Genomic DNA, 16,060 nt, shown 5'->3' on the forward strand with positions numbered 1-16,060 from the left:
AAGAGGGTGAAAGAATGTGCAGATGTGCAGCCAAATCACTTTGCTGTACAGCAAAAATAAAGACATCGTAAATCGGCCGTCAGTTCAGTTCAGTCGCTCAGTCGGGTCCGACTCTTTGCAACCCCATGGGCAATCACTACACTCCAAAAAACTTTTGTGAGTAAAATAAAATAAAATAAAAAAGGAGCTCTTTTGACCCTATTTCCTTTTCCAGCTACCATCCTATCTTTTTCCTTCCCTTAACAGTAAAATTCTTTGCAATTACAATCACACTCACTCACTATAATTTGTATTTCCCTCTTAACATCCCTCTTATCACAACCACTGGTGACCTTCCAGTTGCTGCGTCAATCGCTGCTCATTGGAACCTCGCTCTCCTGTTACTTCAAGCACAATACAGCTGACCGGCCCGTCCTGCCTGAAGCCCTTTCCTCATGGGGGGCTCTGACACCACTCTCTTCTCGTCTATTCAAGCACTTTCTGCAGCTCTAGAAGTGCCAAACCTCATCCACCCTCCACAGCTTACTGAGGGCAACTCAGCCCAGGCAGCCCCAGACAAGCTGAACACTCAAAATCTGAGCACAGTGGATGCAAACAGTCAAATATACAAAAAGCCAAGAGTTCACAGGGAGACACAGGAAACCTCGTCACTTCGGAGGCTGCTTGGACACCAACTCATAGTAGGTTAGCTGGTAAACAAAGGGAAAGAATCAAGCGCTGATCCTGCCCTTCCAATCCAGACTCGTTCCAGGGCAGAGTCAATGAGAGAAAGTTTTCCTTAGAAGAATCACGGGCGATAAATGCAGGCAAGATGATAGAAATGGGCAATCAGTCCTTATTGAAATAGCGCACAGTGATCAGCAGCTACTAAGATAATCTGGGTGAAAGGCTGATAGAGAACTTTATATTGGGGGAAATCGGGTGACAAAAGCTGAACCCGCTGACCAATCTTAAAAACACCGAAAGCGGGACAGACGTTAGGTGCCACCTCAGGGTGCAACAGAAATGCGAACCACCACTTACGATGTAGTCTTCCAAAAGAAAAATCTCGAGTCTGACTCTAAATAAGCTCCAGATCTACTTACCAGTTTATGCGACGTACAGAGCATAGAGGGGCCATATGCAACCACACCGAGGGCACCGCGGGCGGGTTCACAACGTGGGAGAGGCCGCAGGACGACCCGGCTTCTTCAACAAGGTGTCTGGGTACATGTGTGGGGAGGGCGCAGGGGGCTGTGGATTGAAGCACACTCACAAGAGGTACCAACAGAACTGCGAGCTGTGGACTTCGCGTGATGCGGGGAGAACGACGTGGGGACGTCACAGATGACGGTAAGGGGTCGTTACTTGTGCTGCATGAGGAAAGCTGAGTGGTCATGGTGAGGCGATATGGCTGTTACAGAATTACAGGTATCATTTCTAGGGTTTGCTTCAAAATACCCCTGAAACATCAAAACCCAAGAAGTGGAGGACAGACAAAAAGAGATAGCAGCATGCGGTAATCAATGACGTTGGCGATGGACGTGTAAGAGTGAATTCCTGTCTTCTCTACTTTCCTGTATCTGCCATGTCCTTCTCCAGGGCATCTTTGCAACCCAGGGATCAAGCTCACCTCTCCTGCATGGGGGGCGGGACGGCGGATTCTTTACCACGGAGGCACTAGGGAAGCCCAGCGAAGGGCGGGTGATGCCAGTGTGTGCGTGGTAGTCGCTCGGCTGTGGCCCCAGGGACGGCAGCTCGCCAGGCTCTGCTGCCTGTGGGATTCTCCAGGCAAGAATAGCGAAGCGGGTGGCCACTGCCTTCTCCAGGTGTAGCTAATAAATATTAAAAAAACAAAAACAAAAACAAAGGCCAGTTCATCAGCTCTGGGAAGGCCCTTTCACCCATGGACGAAGTATCTGCTAAGTGCCTATCGCCCGCTCAGGACAGCGCTGTCCGAGGCAGAGCCCTCCTCACGGCAGGCTCCAGGCTCCAGGCTCCAGGCTCCAGGCCGGCAGACGAACCCGGGCGGCCGGCCTCACACATCCCGAGCAGGAAAGGGGAACGCGGAGCCACGCCGCCCTCCCGCTCCCGCCCTGCCCTGCCCTGCCCTGCCCTGCCCAGCCCTCCCCGGGCACCTTCACCCTCGGCCCGTGAACCGCCCCGCGCGGGAGGTGGCGCTCTTCTGTCTCACATGCGGGCGCAAGTCTGTGCCCAGACGTGGGTAATTACGAACCAGGGCATCGCGCAGGTCACCCGCCAGCGCGGGGCGAGGCTGAGCCATGAACCCAAGCGGTCGGCTCAGGGCTCCCCAGCTGCCGTTCTCAGCCGCCACACCAGCAGTCCCAAGGCGCCCAGGCTGGGCTTCCCCGAGACAGCTAGGAGATCCCAGAGGGATCCTGACCGGCCTGGCGGGCAAGGGCAAATGGATATCCTTGAGCAGCGGACCAGAAGCACCGTTCCCTGATCATCGCCAGAAAGGACAGAGCTGGAAGGAGCCGCCGTCCAGGCAAAGGTCACAACGTGGCCCCTCCGGGGTTTACAGGCGGTGAGCGAGCAGCTGGTGAGTGAACTCAGGCCGGGAGGCAGGGAGGCCGGGAGGCCGGGAGTCCGGGAGTCCGGGAGTCCGGGCCCTTCCGGGAGGAGGCGAACGTTCCCGCCCATGCTTTCCTTAAGCCGCGTGCAGCGCTGGATCTTGCGTGAGAACTGGGCTTTCTTGAGCTAAGGACCATACGGCACAAGGTCTTACTCATGGAAATGCTTTTCTTAGGCTCTATGTTAACGACTGTAATTGTAACGAATCTTGCCGGGGACGTGTTTCTCAAGACTTGTCCCCCTGATGACACAGCAAGTCTGCCTCCCCCCGAGAGGTTGCCCAGAACCCGTTCTCCCTGTCTGGTCTCTGGCCGGTTATCTCACGATGTCTGCCTTGAGGGAGGGTCTGGGGGAGCTCTTAGGACCTCGAGGTATTCTTTTTTTCTATTCTCAGCCTTCAGCTGAGAAGTATCCAATGCTCTGCCTAAAACAGTGGGGGTGGGTACTCTTTCTGCCCCCGTCTGATGTCCAGGTCGGAAGCTTTATCTGTCACTTTCACTTCCAATGAACACCTACCCAAGGCTGTCATGAATGAGATGGCCTTTGGTCCCAGAGGTGAGTCCTCTCTGGAGACCACAGATTCGGCGCCGTGGCTCCCTGTAAGCTGTCGCGGACAGCGTGCCGGGCAGAGTTGGGTGCCCCCGGGCGGGAGGCCCTTGTTCTCTGACAGCACAGAGCCTGCCCCAGGCCGCGATGACAGAAAGGCCCGGGGCGCCCCCTGCACAAGCATCTCCTCTGGAGGGCCGCCTAGGCCTGGGGCCGAGCACGCAGCCCCCATCCCCACCCCTCCCCTCACCCGCTCCTCGGCCTCCTGAGTGCGCGGCCCCCAGGCCCAGCCCTCGCCTGGATACCCCGGGGCCTCCAGACGCAGGGCTCGAAGGAGCCAGAGCCCCCCGTGCGCCCGTCACCTCTCAGCAGTGCCGACCGCTGCCCTGAACGGACTCCGATGTCCCCATCAGGTCACGGGGCCCCCTTTGCTCCTCAGTTCAGCTCAGTCGCTCAGTCATGTCCGACTTTTCGACCCCATGAACTGCAGCACGGCAGGCCTCCCTGTCCATCACCAACTCCTGGAGCTTGGCTCAAACTCATGTCCATTGAGTTGGTGATGCCATCCAACCATCTCATCCTCTGTTGTCCCCTTCTCCTGCCTTCAATCCCTCCCAGCATCAGGGTTTTTTCAAATGAGTCAGCTCTTTGCATCAGGTGGCCAAAGTATTGGAGCTTCAGCTTCAGCATCAGTCCTTCCAATGAATATTCAGGGCTGATCTCCTTTAGAATGGACTGGTTGGACCTCCTTACAGTCCAAGGGACTCTCAAGAGTCTTCTCCAACACCACAGTTCAAAAGCATCAATTCTTCGGCGCTCAGCTTTCTTTATAGTCCAACTCTCACATCCATACATGACTACTGGAAAAATCATAGCTTTGACTACAAGGACCTTTGTTAGCAAAGTAATATGTCTGCTTTTTAATATGCTGTCTAGGTTAGTCATAACTTTTCTTCCAAGGAGTGTCTTTTTATTTCATGGCTGCAGTTGCCATCTACAGTGATTTTGGAGCCCCCTCAAAATAAAGTCTCTCACTGTTTCCACTGTTTCTCCTCCTATTTGCCATGAAGCAATGGGACTGGATGCCATGATCTTAGTTCTCTGAATGTTGAGCTTTAAGCCAACTTTTTCACTCTCCTCTTTCACTTTCATCAAGAGGCTCTTCAGTTCTCTGCTCCTAGTGAAGTCAAATCTGGGATTGAAATAGCTGACCAATGATCTCTGCTTAAAACATAACAAAATTCAAAATGTCCTAGTCGAGGCTAGCGCGGTGATGCCAGCCGTCACGGGGCCCCACAGATGGAAGATGCATTTACGCCCTGGAGCCCCCGAGACCTGCCCCGGAGAGGAGAAAGGGCCCCTGCCCTCTCCTCCGCTGCGGACTGAACTCTCCATGGTCCCTGCAACTCCACGCTGGTCTGCCTCTCTTGCCAGACCCCACGCACATCATGAGGTTCTCTAAGAAGCCAGCCGCGGTCCCTGTCACAGAAAGGAGGGCCTGGCCTAAGCCTGGGGACATTTCTCAGGCTTTAAAATCTGCACAAGTTAAAGAGTCCAGTCTTCTTCCCAGCTGTTCCACCAGAGGGGCCTCGGACAAGGCTCTCAACTCTCCCCACCCGCTCTGGGGACCGCCTCCTGACCCCAGGCTTAGCAGGCGCTTAAATGGTAGCTGCTCTCTTTCAGCCACTCAACAGCTGTGGTGCCAGGAACAACCCTGGCCAAAGAATGAAATACGAGGCAGAGCAGCAGGTCTTGGAATCAGCTCTGCACCCCCTGATCAATCCTGAGCACACTTCTACAGCCCATCAAGCTCAGCCACTGAGGGCAGAATCACAGAGAGCGCAGCACTCATTGTCACCTTGGTCCTGAAAGAGAAGCCGCCTCCCACGTGGAGCGCGGAGACAGACAGCCAAGACAGGGGCCTCAGAAAAGGTTTCATCTGAGAAGAAACTCACAGTCAGGATACATACTTAGGATATTCATTAACAGAAACAAATAAGCTGGATGTTCAATACCCTAAAGCAGTTTTCCTAACAGCTTTCTATTTCCAAACCCAACTTTTAACGGTCTGAAGAAACGAGGCTGCAGGCCACAAGAAGGAAAACTAAGACATTAAACAGAAACCATTTCAAATGAAATTACATTTACGTTTATTCAACAAAAGATACATAGGTGGCTGTCAAATAATTTAAGAGCCTGCATTTCATACACAAAACCGTGGTTTCATATGGTTGAAGGATGTGTCTTTTTTCCCTTAAAAGGAGAGAAAATATGTATTGATCAATTCAAGGTACACCATGAGATAATCAGTTATTTATAAGAGAAAGTCAACGCAGTAAAAATAAGTTTAATAAATGAAGTTTTTGCAACAAGCTTATCATTTAACTGTCAGCTGATTTTACTTGTTTCTCCAACTGGGCAGAGTCCACAGCCTTAAAAAGAGAGTGGGCAGAGGAAAATCACGGGCCGCACCACGGAGCATCCTGTGTGCCAGCCTTGCAGACCTCGTGTGCCTCCTTGTCCCGGCCCCACCTGCCCCTACCACCACTTCTCAAAGCAGATGTGTTCTCTGGGGACACGGCTGCTCTCCAGCTCCTTGGAGAAGAAGTCTGTCATGGGAGGTGGACCACAAATGTAGAACAAGGTCTCTTTCGAAATGTGATCTCTTATCTCCTTCTGCGTTATTCTTCCTTCTGCCGAAAACACAGAATAAACACCAAGTTGAGCCAGATGTGTTTGAACTGAAAAGAGGAAGCACTGCCCACAACTTGGCAACAGTTGTTTTCAATAACTGGGCCCAGAGGTTGCGCCCCGAGTCATCCACGCACTGGCTCCTGCGGGTGTCCAGGTCGGACCCCAGCCGAGAGCGTGTCTCCAGGCTTCCTGAAGCCACAGTGAGCAACGCGGGCAGCCGGTCACCACGCACTCTCCAGACAGGGCCGGGCAGCGTGCTGGTCTTTGGGACAGATTCAAAACTGCCTTCAGCAAAGTAACTAAACTGCTTTCTGAGAAATCCTTCCAGGAGGGGAAACCACGAGAAATTTAAATGACTATTAATGGCAAATGGAACTGATTCAGTCAAAGCCGGAGGATAAATTCTCTGTATGCATATTACAGCAATGACGCAAAGGTCCCCTAAAAAAATGCAGAAAATAAAATTTTAATATAGGCAGCAGGAGATCTGTATATAATAAGTGAACCCAACTAATCTCTCCTTATGTTTCCATGATGAATCATCTCTTAATCCCCCAGGTAGTGACATTCCCAGCCAGCAAATCCCAACAATAAAGCATTTACACTCAACCAACTGGTACATCTACATGGTAGCGGCATGGAGGCAGTCAAAATACCTTTTAGGAGACTCACCCGTGATGTATGGTCTGAGGTCTGCAGTGATTTGTGTAGCCTGTTTTGTAACATGCAAACTGCAGGCAATCTTCTCAGGAAATTCATTTACTAGATCGAGGATATTCTTCTGGAATGTCAAACGTATTTGGTCACACAACAATTTTAAAAAATCAAAACAGATGTGCACCCCCCCCTCCCGCTCCGCCCAGACGCCAAAGCTCCACTGCCAATTCTGCACACGTCCGCGCTCGGCTCTCCACTTAGAGAGGCATTGTTTGCAGCCGGGCAGGCCAGAGCAATCTGAGTGCTGGGGGGAGGGGGGGGGTTATTTGCCTTTAATTGAAATCTGAATATGCTAACAAGCATATTACTAACTCTCCAGGAGTTTTTGCTTTTTTCTTCTCTCTCAGGCATGGGCAATTAAGCAGCAGTTTCCCTGACCACAGTCGTGTCTTTTAGCTATTTCTCTTCTTTTGTCCATCCTTGCAGCTGCAAAGCTCCCAGAGCGACGGCCTTCTGTCAGATGGACTTAGCTCCTGCAGACGCAGCCGATGGGGATTTCACATACGAGCTGGGTCACACCTACTCCTTGGGCACCCACACCCACTCGCAGGCCTCTTGACTCTCTGGGGAGCCCCAGAGGCAGGCTGAATTTTCTGCTCACCCACCTCCAGACTCAAGCCCACCAGACCTGCCCTCTTCTGTCACTGCACTGGGAGCCTCCTTAGCACTAGCTTTTTTAATAGTTCTGGGCAGGACAGGATGTGTTGGTTAATTCTCACTTGAATACGGCTCAGCCTTTCCAGCCTCTGGTTTGAACTGTTGGAGAAAAGACCGAATGGAAAGAAGAAAGGCCCGTGTACAAGCCTGCTCACACCCAGCTAAACAAGATGCACTCTGCTCCCTACCTTGAAGAGGAGCTCACTGGTGTCTTTCGCGCTGTAGAGCAGTCTGACTGCCCCCATCTCATACCCCCGTCCCTTGCTTGCCCGCTCTCTGAGGAGGTCGGCCGCGTGCCGCAGGATGGAAAGCAGGGGGTTAATCCCGACGCCTCCCGCGATCAACACGAGGTTTCTGGAGGCGTCCGCGGGCTGCGGGTCAAAGAAGAACTCCCCCCCGACTCTCACAGCCACCTCGGAGTCCAGGGTGCACTGTGGGGGACAGAGAAGAGCCTTCAGTCCTCTGTGGCAAAGGCCTTATACCAAATACTGACCCGTAGTAAGGCCCTGGCGCGCCTATCAGTTTCTAGGCCCATCTTCACTCACACAGTGGCTGCAGGGCTGTGAACTGATCCCACTCGCCCATCACCCAGGCTGTTGCGCGTCCGCCTTCATGACGCAGGCGGCACAGCCACGCCGGATGGAGACAAGGAGGCCTACCTCAGGGACTCAGCCACGTGCTGACTTTCTGGGTGATGAACTAGCTGGCTTGTGCAGAGAGGCCCTGGGCCCAGGGGACAGCCTGGAAGCAGGAGGTGAGGACCATTCCCACCGCTGCAGGCAAAGGGGCTACTCCCGGGTGAGGACATTTACACCAGGGTGACCATCAGAGCTGCATGCGCTGGCTCTCCAGGGGGGCCACACTGCCCCAAGGGGGACATTCTGGAGGGTGTAACCGTGATCTGAGGGACCTAGCTGGCATTTAGAGGGCGGGGCCCGAGATGCCGGATGTGAACTCAGGGGGGTCCCAAAGCTGCTCCTACTAAGCAGACAGCTAAACCTGCAGGAGTTCCGTGGGCCAGTTTCTGCGGGTAGTTTGATGCCAGCCATCTGGGGGGCATTTACACCACAGGAATCAGCAGATACAACAAAGGAGGACTTTTTAAAGTCAGAGAGCCGGTCTGACAGCACACTGATCTGCAACGCACATAGGCTGCCCTGCATGAAGTCTTTCTGAACGACCCACGGGACGTTCATGGAGGTGAAACCAGTTCGCAAGGATCTGAGACTAGACCCTAACTCATTTTATAAAAAAAATGAAAGGAGTATTTGCATGGATCTAATGTCACCTGAATTTTCCAGAATGTTACAACCATGTAGACTGTGTGGTGTTGCGTCCAGAACTTTACCAAGCATGTTCACTGTTCTAGAAAACCAGATCCGAGAGAGCAGCACGCATGGGTGGTCCTGTCGCCAGGCGACAGCGGGGCTCCATCTGCATTTGCAGACGGGCATTCACACGCAGAGATCCTATGCCCCAGGAGCAGAAGCCTGACCGACTGCCTCAGGCTACCTTCTAGTTTCCTGGGCTTCCCTGGTGGCTCAGCTGCTGAAGAATCCCCCTGCAATGCAGGAGACCTGGGTTCAATCCCTGGGCTGGGAAGATCCCCTGGAGAAGGGAAAGGCTGCCCACTCCAGTGTTCTGGCCTGGAGAGTCCCATGGAGTGTATAGTCCATGGGGTCGCAAAGAGTCAGACAGGACTGAGCAACTTTCACGGCACTCACCCTTTCTATGCTGAAGCACAGTCTGACTATGGATCACTTTCCTTTGCTTCTCCTTTGTATTATACTTTGTACTATAGACAGCATATTAAAAAGCAGAGACATTACTTTGCCAACAAAGGTCCGTCTAGTTAAGGCTATGGTTTTTCCAGTGGTCATGTATGGATGTGAGAGCTGGACTGTGAAGAAAGCTGAGCACCGAAGAATTGATGCTTTTGAGCTGTGGTGTTGGAGAAGACTCTTGAGAGTCCCTTGGACTGCAAGGAAAGCCAAGCAGTCCATCCTAAAGGAGGTCAGTCCTGGATGTTCTTTGGAAGGACCGATGTTGAAGCTGAAACTCCAGTATTTTGGCCACCTCATGTGAGGAGCTGACTCATTGGAAAAGACCCTGATGCTGGGAGGGATTGGGGGCAGGAGGAGAAGGGAACGACAGAGGATGAGATGGCTGGATGGCATCACTGACTCGATGGATGTGAGTCTGAGTGAACTCCGGGAGTTGGTGATGGACAGGGAGGCCTGGTGTGCTGCGATTCATGGGGTCACAAAGAGACACGACTGAGCGACTGAACTGAACTATTTTAAATATAGAGGAGATTTTTACATGAAGGATGGTAAGTGAGTTTTCATTTTTGACAGAAGAAAATAGCTGCAAGGGCACATTCCATTCAGTTCAGTTCAGTCGCTCGGTCGTGTCCGACTCTTTGCAACCCCACGAATCGCAGCACGCCAGGCCTCCCTGTCCATCACCAACCTCCGGAGTTCACTCAGACTCACGTCCATCGAGTCAGTGATGGCATAACTAAAACCTAGGAACTGCGACACTGGCTACCACGTGCTTTTAAAATGCTCCTTCCTTACAAGTCTCAAAAACAGAAATCTGCAGAGGCTCGACCTGATGCCGACAGGGGAGTCAATCCCTGTCTAACCCCCTCCCCTTCTTGCTTTGCCTATTTATTTCTCTATCTGTCAGAATCGAGGAGTAAAAGAGGCTAAGAAACAGGAGAAGACACTTTACCCAACGGTCACCTGCAGCGTGCTTAGTGATGACAACAAGCAAAGCCTTTAGGTTATCGTTTTTAGAAACCAGAGTATTTTCAACCCTAAAGTTGGCAAGAAAATGTGCCCCAGGGAAAGATAATCCTCAAGAAGCCTGTCGTTTCTTTAGTGACAAGCTGATCTTCAGGAGATCCATCTCCTAATTTGCAGCATCTGGAAAGAATCAAAAGCCATCTTTGTCTTTTGTTGATCGATAAAAACCGCCAGGGTAGCAGGAACATGAGATTTAAAAGCACTGTAGAGTATAAAACACAAGCACGTAAAGGGACATTACCTTCAATTACATGGCAATGTATCTAATTTGGGTATAGATTTTCTACTTGTGAAATAAACAACTTTTTCACAGCAACTGGAGCCCAGCACACAATAGCTGTCTAGAACCCTTTACCCTGCCAGGAGCTTGAGCCAAAGTAGATAGAATAAAGGAAGACGTTCACGGCACTTTATTCCACGTCCCGGCAGAGCAGCTTGCTGCCACCCAGACATTCACGTGCCTCTACTGTCCACTCTAATAGCTTAATAAGACAAATCCTCAGGAGGAAAACAGCCACGTGAGAACGGTTCCAAGAAAAACCTGACTTCATAAAGGCTGCCTGCAACTCCCACTGGGCAGAGCGGAGCAGGCTCCACAATTAGGATGTGCATTCAAGCAATGCCACGTGGAGATTCTCTACAGCCTCTTAGAGTAAGTTCCTTCATTGAAACGTCAATGAGCCATGAAACCAAGCAGGGAGCTATGGACCAGGACCAGGTTCAGGTCACGTGGGTGGCTGGAGGCGGCGCATGGCACTACGGGCCCGGGTGGCTGAGCTCCTTTTAACAGAGCTCGGGGCCCAGGGCGCCCCTGCCGCTCCCGCCCCCAGGGTGTGTGTTATCAGCTCAGGATACATTCTGGAGATAGCAATAGGGGAAAATCCACAGAGAATCTAAAAAGCAATGAGGTGGCCAAGGCCACACCAAATGAAGGACACAGAAGGTTGCAGGGAAAAAATGTGACAAGATACAGTTACAATGGAAACACTAAGGCAAGCAGCTGGAGATGTGTCTAAATGACACACTGTGCCGTGTAAAACCTAAGAATATATTTTTTATGCTGCTGTAGGTTTAGAAATCTTTTAGATTTTAAAATTATCTTCCAGTAACAGTTTCGCTTTTCTTTTTGTTACACAGTTTGATGGATTTTAACACAAACATAGAGAAGTGCAACCACCACCAAAACCAAGACACTGAACAGTCCCGTTAGCACCCCCAAACTCCACTTTGCTATCCCTTTCTGCTCCCACCCTTCCCCGCTCTACCCACCGAGCACTGATCCGTTTTATTGCTGTATTTCTGTTTTCCAGACTGTAGCATAAATGAGACTGGCTTCTTTCACGCAACACAGCGCCCCTGAGAGTCACCTACGTTGCTGTGTGCATCAACAGCTGATCTGTTTTTACTGCTGAATAACAAAGACAGGCAGACCTGGGAAATACTGCAGACATGGTTCCAGACCACTGCCATGAAGTACTGAAACCAAGAGTGCTTGCTTGAGCATGTTCAGCCATGTCGGACTCTTTGTGACCTCATGGACTGTAGCCCGCCAGGCTCCCCTGTCCATGGAATTTTCCCAGCAAGAATACTGGAGTGGGTTACCATTCCCTTCTCCAGGGGATCCTCCCGACTCAGGGGTCAAACCTGCGTCTCCTGCACTGGCAGCCAGGTTCCTTATCGCTAGGCCATGTGGTAGATCACAGCTACTGTGCCGTTTCCCAGTGAGTATAAAAGTTATGCTTATACTATACTTTAGTCTTTTAAGTGTGCCATAGCATTATTTCTTAAAAAAAAGTACATAGGTTAATTTAAAAATATTTTATACTATTAATACTAAGCTATAGCAATCAAAATAGGTTTGTACTGGCATAGACAGAGCAAAGGAAAAGGTCAGTAAGCCCAGAAATAAATCCACACTTATGGCCAATTAATCGATGACAAAGGAAGCAAAAATACACAGTGGAGAAAAGACAGACTCTTGACTGAAGTGGTACTGGGAAAACTGGACAGCTGTATGTAAAAGGATGAAATAAGAACATTCTCTAACACCATACAGAAAAATAAAACCTCAAAATGGATTAAATACCTAAATGCTAAGACCAGATACTGTAAAACTAGAGGAAAATATAGACTACTCTTTGACAGAAATCACAGCAATATTTCTTGGATCTATCTCCTAGAGTAATGGAAATAAAAAACGAAAATAAAAAAATAGGACCTAATTAAGCTTAAGAGCTTTCCTTTGCATAGCAAAGGAAAACATAAAAAGACTACAGGAAAACATTTGCAAATACTGCTACCAACAAGGGTTTAATTTCCAAAATATACAAACAGCTCATACAGCTTAATATAAAAAAGGAAAAAAAAAATTAAAACATGGGCAGAAGACCTAAACAGACATTTCTCCAAAGAAGACAGACAGATGGCCTACAGGCACAGGAAAAGACGCTCCATAGCACGGATTACTGGAGAAATGCGAATCAAAAAACAATGAGGAACCACCTCACCTCACTCCCATCAGAATGACCATCATCAAAAAGTCTACAAATAAGAAATACTAAAGAGGGTGTTGGTGGGAATATAAACTGATACAGCCACTATGGAGAATAGTATGGAAGGCCCTTAAAAAACTAAGACCAGCGCTCCCATAACCCTGCAACCCCAGTCCTGGGCACATTTAGAGAAAAACTCTAATTTGGAAAGATACAGGCGCTGATGTTCACAGCAGCAGTATTCACAGTCGCCAAGACACAGGAACAACCAAACTGTCCCTCAACAGATGAAGGGATAAAGACGAGGCGCTACACGAATGCGACCGAGTACCAGTCAGCCTCAAGAGAGAATGAAACGTGCCGGGTGCAGCTTTAGGGGTGGACTTGGAGAGCGTCACAGTAAGCGAGGTGAGCCAGAGAGAGAGAGACAAATATCACGTACCACATACGAAGTCCAAAAGAGGAGGCAAGAAATGTATTTACGAAACAGAAACAGACTCTCAGACATAAGAACAAACGTAACCCAAGGGGCAAGCAGGGGAGAGAGAAATGGGGAGTCTGGGATTAGCATCCATGCGCTACTATGACCAAGAGAGTGAACACCAGGGACCTACGACACGGCGCAGGGACCTACGTTCAGCACCTGGTAATAGCCGACGATGGAAAGGAGTCTGAGAAAGAATGCACACGCACTCAGGAATAGCTGAGTCACTGCCGCACATCTGAAACCCATACAATGTTGTAGATCACATTCATAAAAAAGTTTCTTCATAGAAAACCTTATAAAACCTAAAAAAATGCTAACAACCATCTAACAGCGTGGGGTTGCCACAGACATTCAATTATCAGTGCAGTTCAGTCGCTCAGTCGTGTCCGACTCTTAGCGACCCCGTGAACCGCAGCACGCCAGGCCTCCCTGCCCATCACCAACTCCTGGAGTTCACTCAAACCCGTGTCCATCAAGTCAGTGATGCCATCCAGCCGCCTCATCCTCTGGCATCCCCAAGAACACAATCATCCGTAAAGTGTAGTGAAGTGGAACGCAGCACGGCGCGGTCTGCCTGTGCGCCGTATGAATGCTTCGCAGCTCCTGACCCACTCGCCTGCTGAGGGGCCTTCGCATTGTTTCCAGGTTTCGAGGACTATGAATAGAACCGCTATAAGCACTCATGTTCAGATTTCTGTGTGAACAATTCTTTTGTTTCTCTAGAATGAACACCCAGGAGTCACACTGCCAGGTGTTACGGTCAAGTGTGTCCTGGTTCCACACGAACCTGCAGAGACGTTCCCCAGGACGGCTGCAGCCCCTGCGGTCCTGCTGGCACTATAAGCAACATGAAGGTTCCAGCTGCTCCACGTCCCTGGCACCACTTGCCATGGTAGACACTTTAAACCGTAGGCGTTCTAACAGGCCTGCAGACGTAGCCCACCAGGTGTGGTTTTAACCTGCGTTTCCCTAATGATGAATGATGTGGACTGTCATTTCACTGCTTATCTGTCATCCTTATATCCTTTTAGGAAAGTGTTCAATCCTTTGTCCATTTAAAAATCAGGTTTGTTTTCTTTTTGCTGCCTTTTGAGTTCTTTATACATTTTGGATGCAAGTCCTTTGTTGGATATCTAATTTGCAACCACTTTCTCCTAGGCTGTGGCTTATTTTTAAATTTCTGTTAATAGTGTATTTTGCAGAAAAAAAATTTTTAGTTTTGATTAAATTCTATATATAAATCTTTCCTTTTGTGGATCTTGCTTTCTGTGTCATGTCTAAGAACTATCTGCCTGCCCTGCTGTTCAGAGTATTTCCTATGTCTTCTAAACCTTATAGTTTTACATTTTGGACCTTAGACCTACAACATATTTTAATTTTGAATATAAAGTGTGAGATCTAGGTCAGGGTTCTCTGTTTTATTTTTGCATATGGACAGACAACTACTCAGCACCGTTTGTTGAAAAGGTCCCTGCTTCTCTGTTGAGTTTCTTTAGCACCTTTGTCAAAGTTCAAAAGGATGTACGTGTCAGTCTGTTTCTGAATGCTTTAATTTGTCCCTTTGATCTCTATGCCTACTCCTTCACCAATACCACACTGCATTGATTATTGTAGCCTTATTTTAATCTTAAATTTGAGCAATATGATTCCTCACACTTTAGGCTTCTTTTTCAAAACTGCTTTTGCCATCCTAGTTTCTTTTCTCTTCCATATAAATTTCAAAATCAGTTTGTCTGTATCTACAATATTTACAATACAGCACACTCTGTTTTGTGTCCCCAGGTGGCTTAGTGGTAAAGAATTCGCCTGCTAATGCAGGATATCCGGGTTCAGTCCCTGGGTCAGGAACATCCCCTGGAGGAGGAAATGGCAACCTACTCCAGTACTCTAGCCTAGAAAATCCCAGGACAGGGGAGCCTGGTGGGTGGGCTACACCCCATGGGGTCGCATAGAGTCAGACAAGATTTAAGGACTGAGCAGGCACACACCCATTCTCCTTTCTAGTAAAGAGGAGAAGAAAGTGCCTGGGATGGGCTGGAGATTGTTGGTAAGTGAAGAAGGCACACCCTAGAAATGAAGGGGATGGCAGTAAAAAAAAAAAGACAAGGATCAAAAATCAAGAAGACAAATCCTTCCTGAGCTCACTCTTTGTTATCAGAATTCTAGCAGGTAGTGAGGAGCATCAGAGGGCTGTGCTGAGTCCCACGGTGAACCACGAGTTATTAGCAAAAAACGTGGACTCCATCTCAGACTCATGAGTGAAGAGCTTTCCAGAGACTGAAATAGAGAGGCGACCGCACCACGGGGTTAGCAGAGTTCAGGTCTGGGCAGGACAAGTGTGTAATCAGAGATTGTTTCCCCCCCAAATAATGAGAGAACGGGAGCTTAATTCCCTTCACTTAGGACAGTGAGGACAAAATAATCTGATTAATAGAATCACCACTGACAAGACACCCAGAGAGCCCATTTTCAACAACTTACATATACAGTAAAATGCCTTAATTCTGTAGAAGGATCCCACTGAATACTGCCTGGTGACCCAGAAGGAGTTTCCCGACCCCAGGGTGTCTCTGCATCACCCTTCAGTGCACCAACGTGACCCTGCTTCTTGGGGACCTCCTTGGGGGCCCCGGGTTAAGACCCCACCCTCCACTGCGTCGGGTGCAGGTTCTGTCCCTGGTTGGGGAGCTGGGACCCCACACGCCATGTGGCACGGCCAAAAAGTAAAAAATAAACAAATATGCTGCTCCTGTACCCCTTCTGGAATCTGAGTTCTGGACGGAAGGGAGCTCTCTGAGCGTGTACCCTTTGCACCCAAGCCTAGGTTCCTTAGGTGGATTAAGTGAGCTGAATTTTGCGAGAGGCAGAGAGCCCAGATCTCCAAGTTTAACCAGAGGTTTGCTCACCTGATTGTGGATCCAGAGAGCAGGAGGGTGGTTTGTCTGTTTCACTGCCAGCTCTATCATTCTCTCTTGCTCCAGCAGCCTAGGGCTGGAGCATATTGAGAACCCACCAACCACAGAGACTCCTGGGATAAAAAAATCAACCCTAAAAGGAAAGGCAGATAAATTGACTATCATTAA

The 16,060-nt window shown here is 49.5% G+C and overlaps 1 protein-coding gene across 5 annotated transcripts in view; it reads right to left on the bottom strand.

Annotated features, from left to right (window-relative positions):
• Window positions 1–5,246: 5,246 nt before the first annotated feature.
• The window catches only part of OXNAD1 (oxidoreductase NAD binding domain containing 1), a 44,195-nt gene continuing 33,381 nt past the window's right edge, over window positions 5,247–16,060 (bottom strand). For all 5 annotated transcript variants that reach the window (XM_040263574.1, XM_040263593.1, XM_040263582.1 and 2 more), the window contains exons 6-9: window positions 15,884–16,025; window positions 7,377–7,619; window positions 6,487–6,595; window positions 5,247–5,813 (exon numbers count right to left, since the gene is read on the bottom strand). In XM_040263574.1, the coding sequence (XP_040119508.1) occupies window positions 5,659–5,813; window positions 6,487–6,595; window positions 7,377–7,619; window positions 15,884–16,025 (649 nt within the window). In that variant the 3' untranslated portion in view covers window positions 5,247–5,658. The remainder of the gene's footprint in view (window positions 5,814–6,486; window positions 6,596–7,376; window positions 7,620–15,883; window positions 16,026–16,060) is intronic.

The sequence above is a fragment of the Oryx dammah genome, unplaced genomic scaffold (assembly GCF_014754425.2).
Source record: "Oryx dammah isolate SB20612 unplaced genomic scaffold, SCBI_Odam_1.1 HiC_scaffold_2, whole genome shotgun sequence".
Taxonomy (NCBI): domain Eukaryota; kingdom Metazoa; phylum Chordata; class Mammalia; order Artiodactyla; family Bovidae; genus Oryx; species Oryx dammah.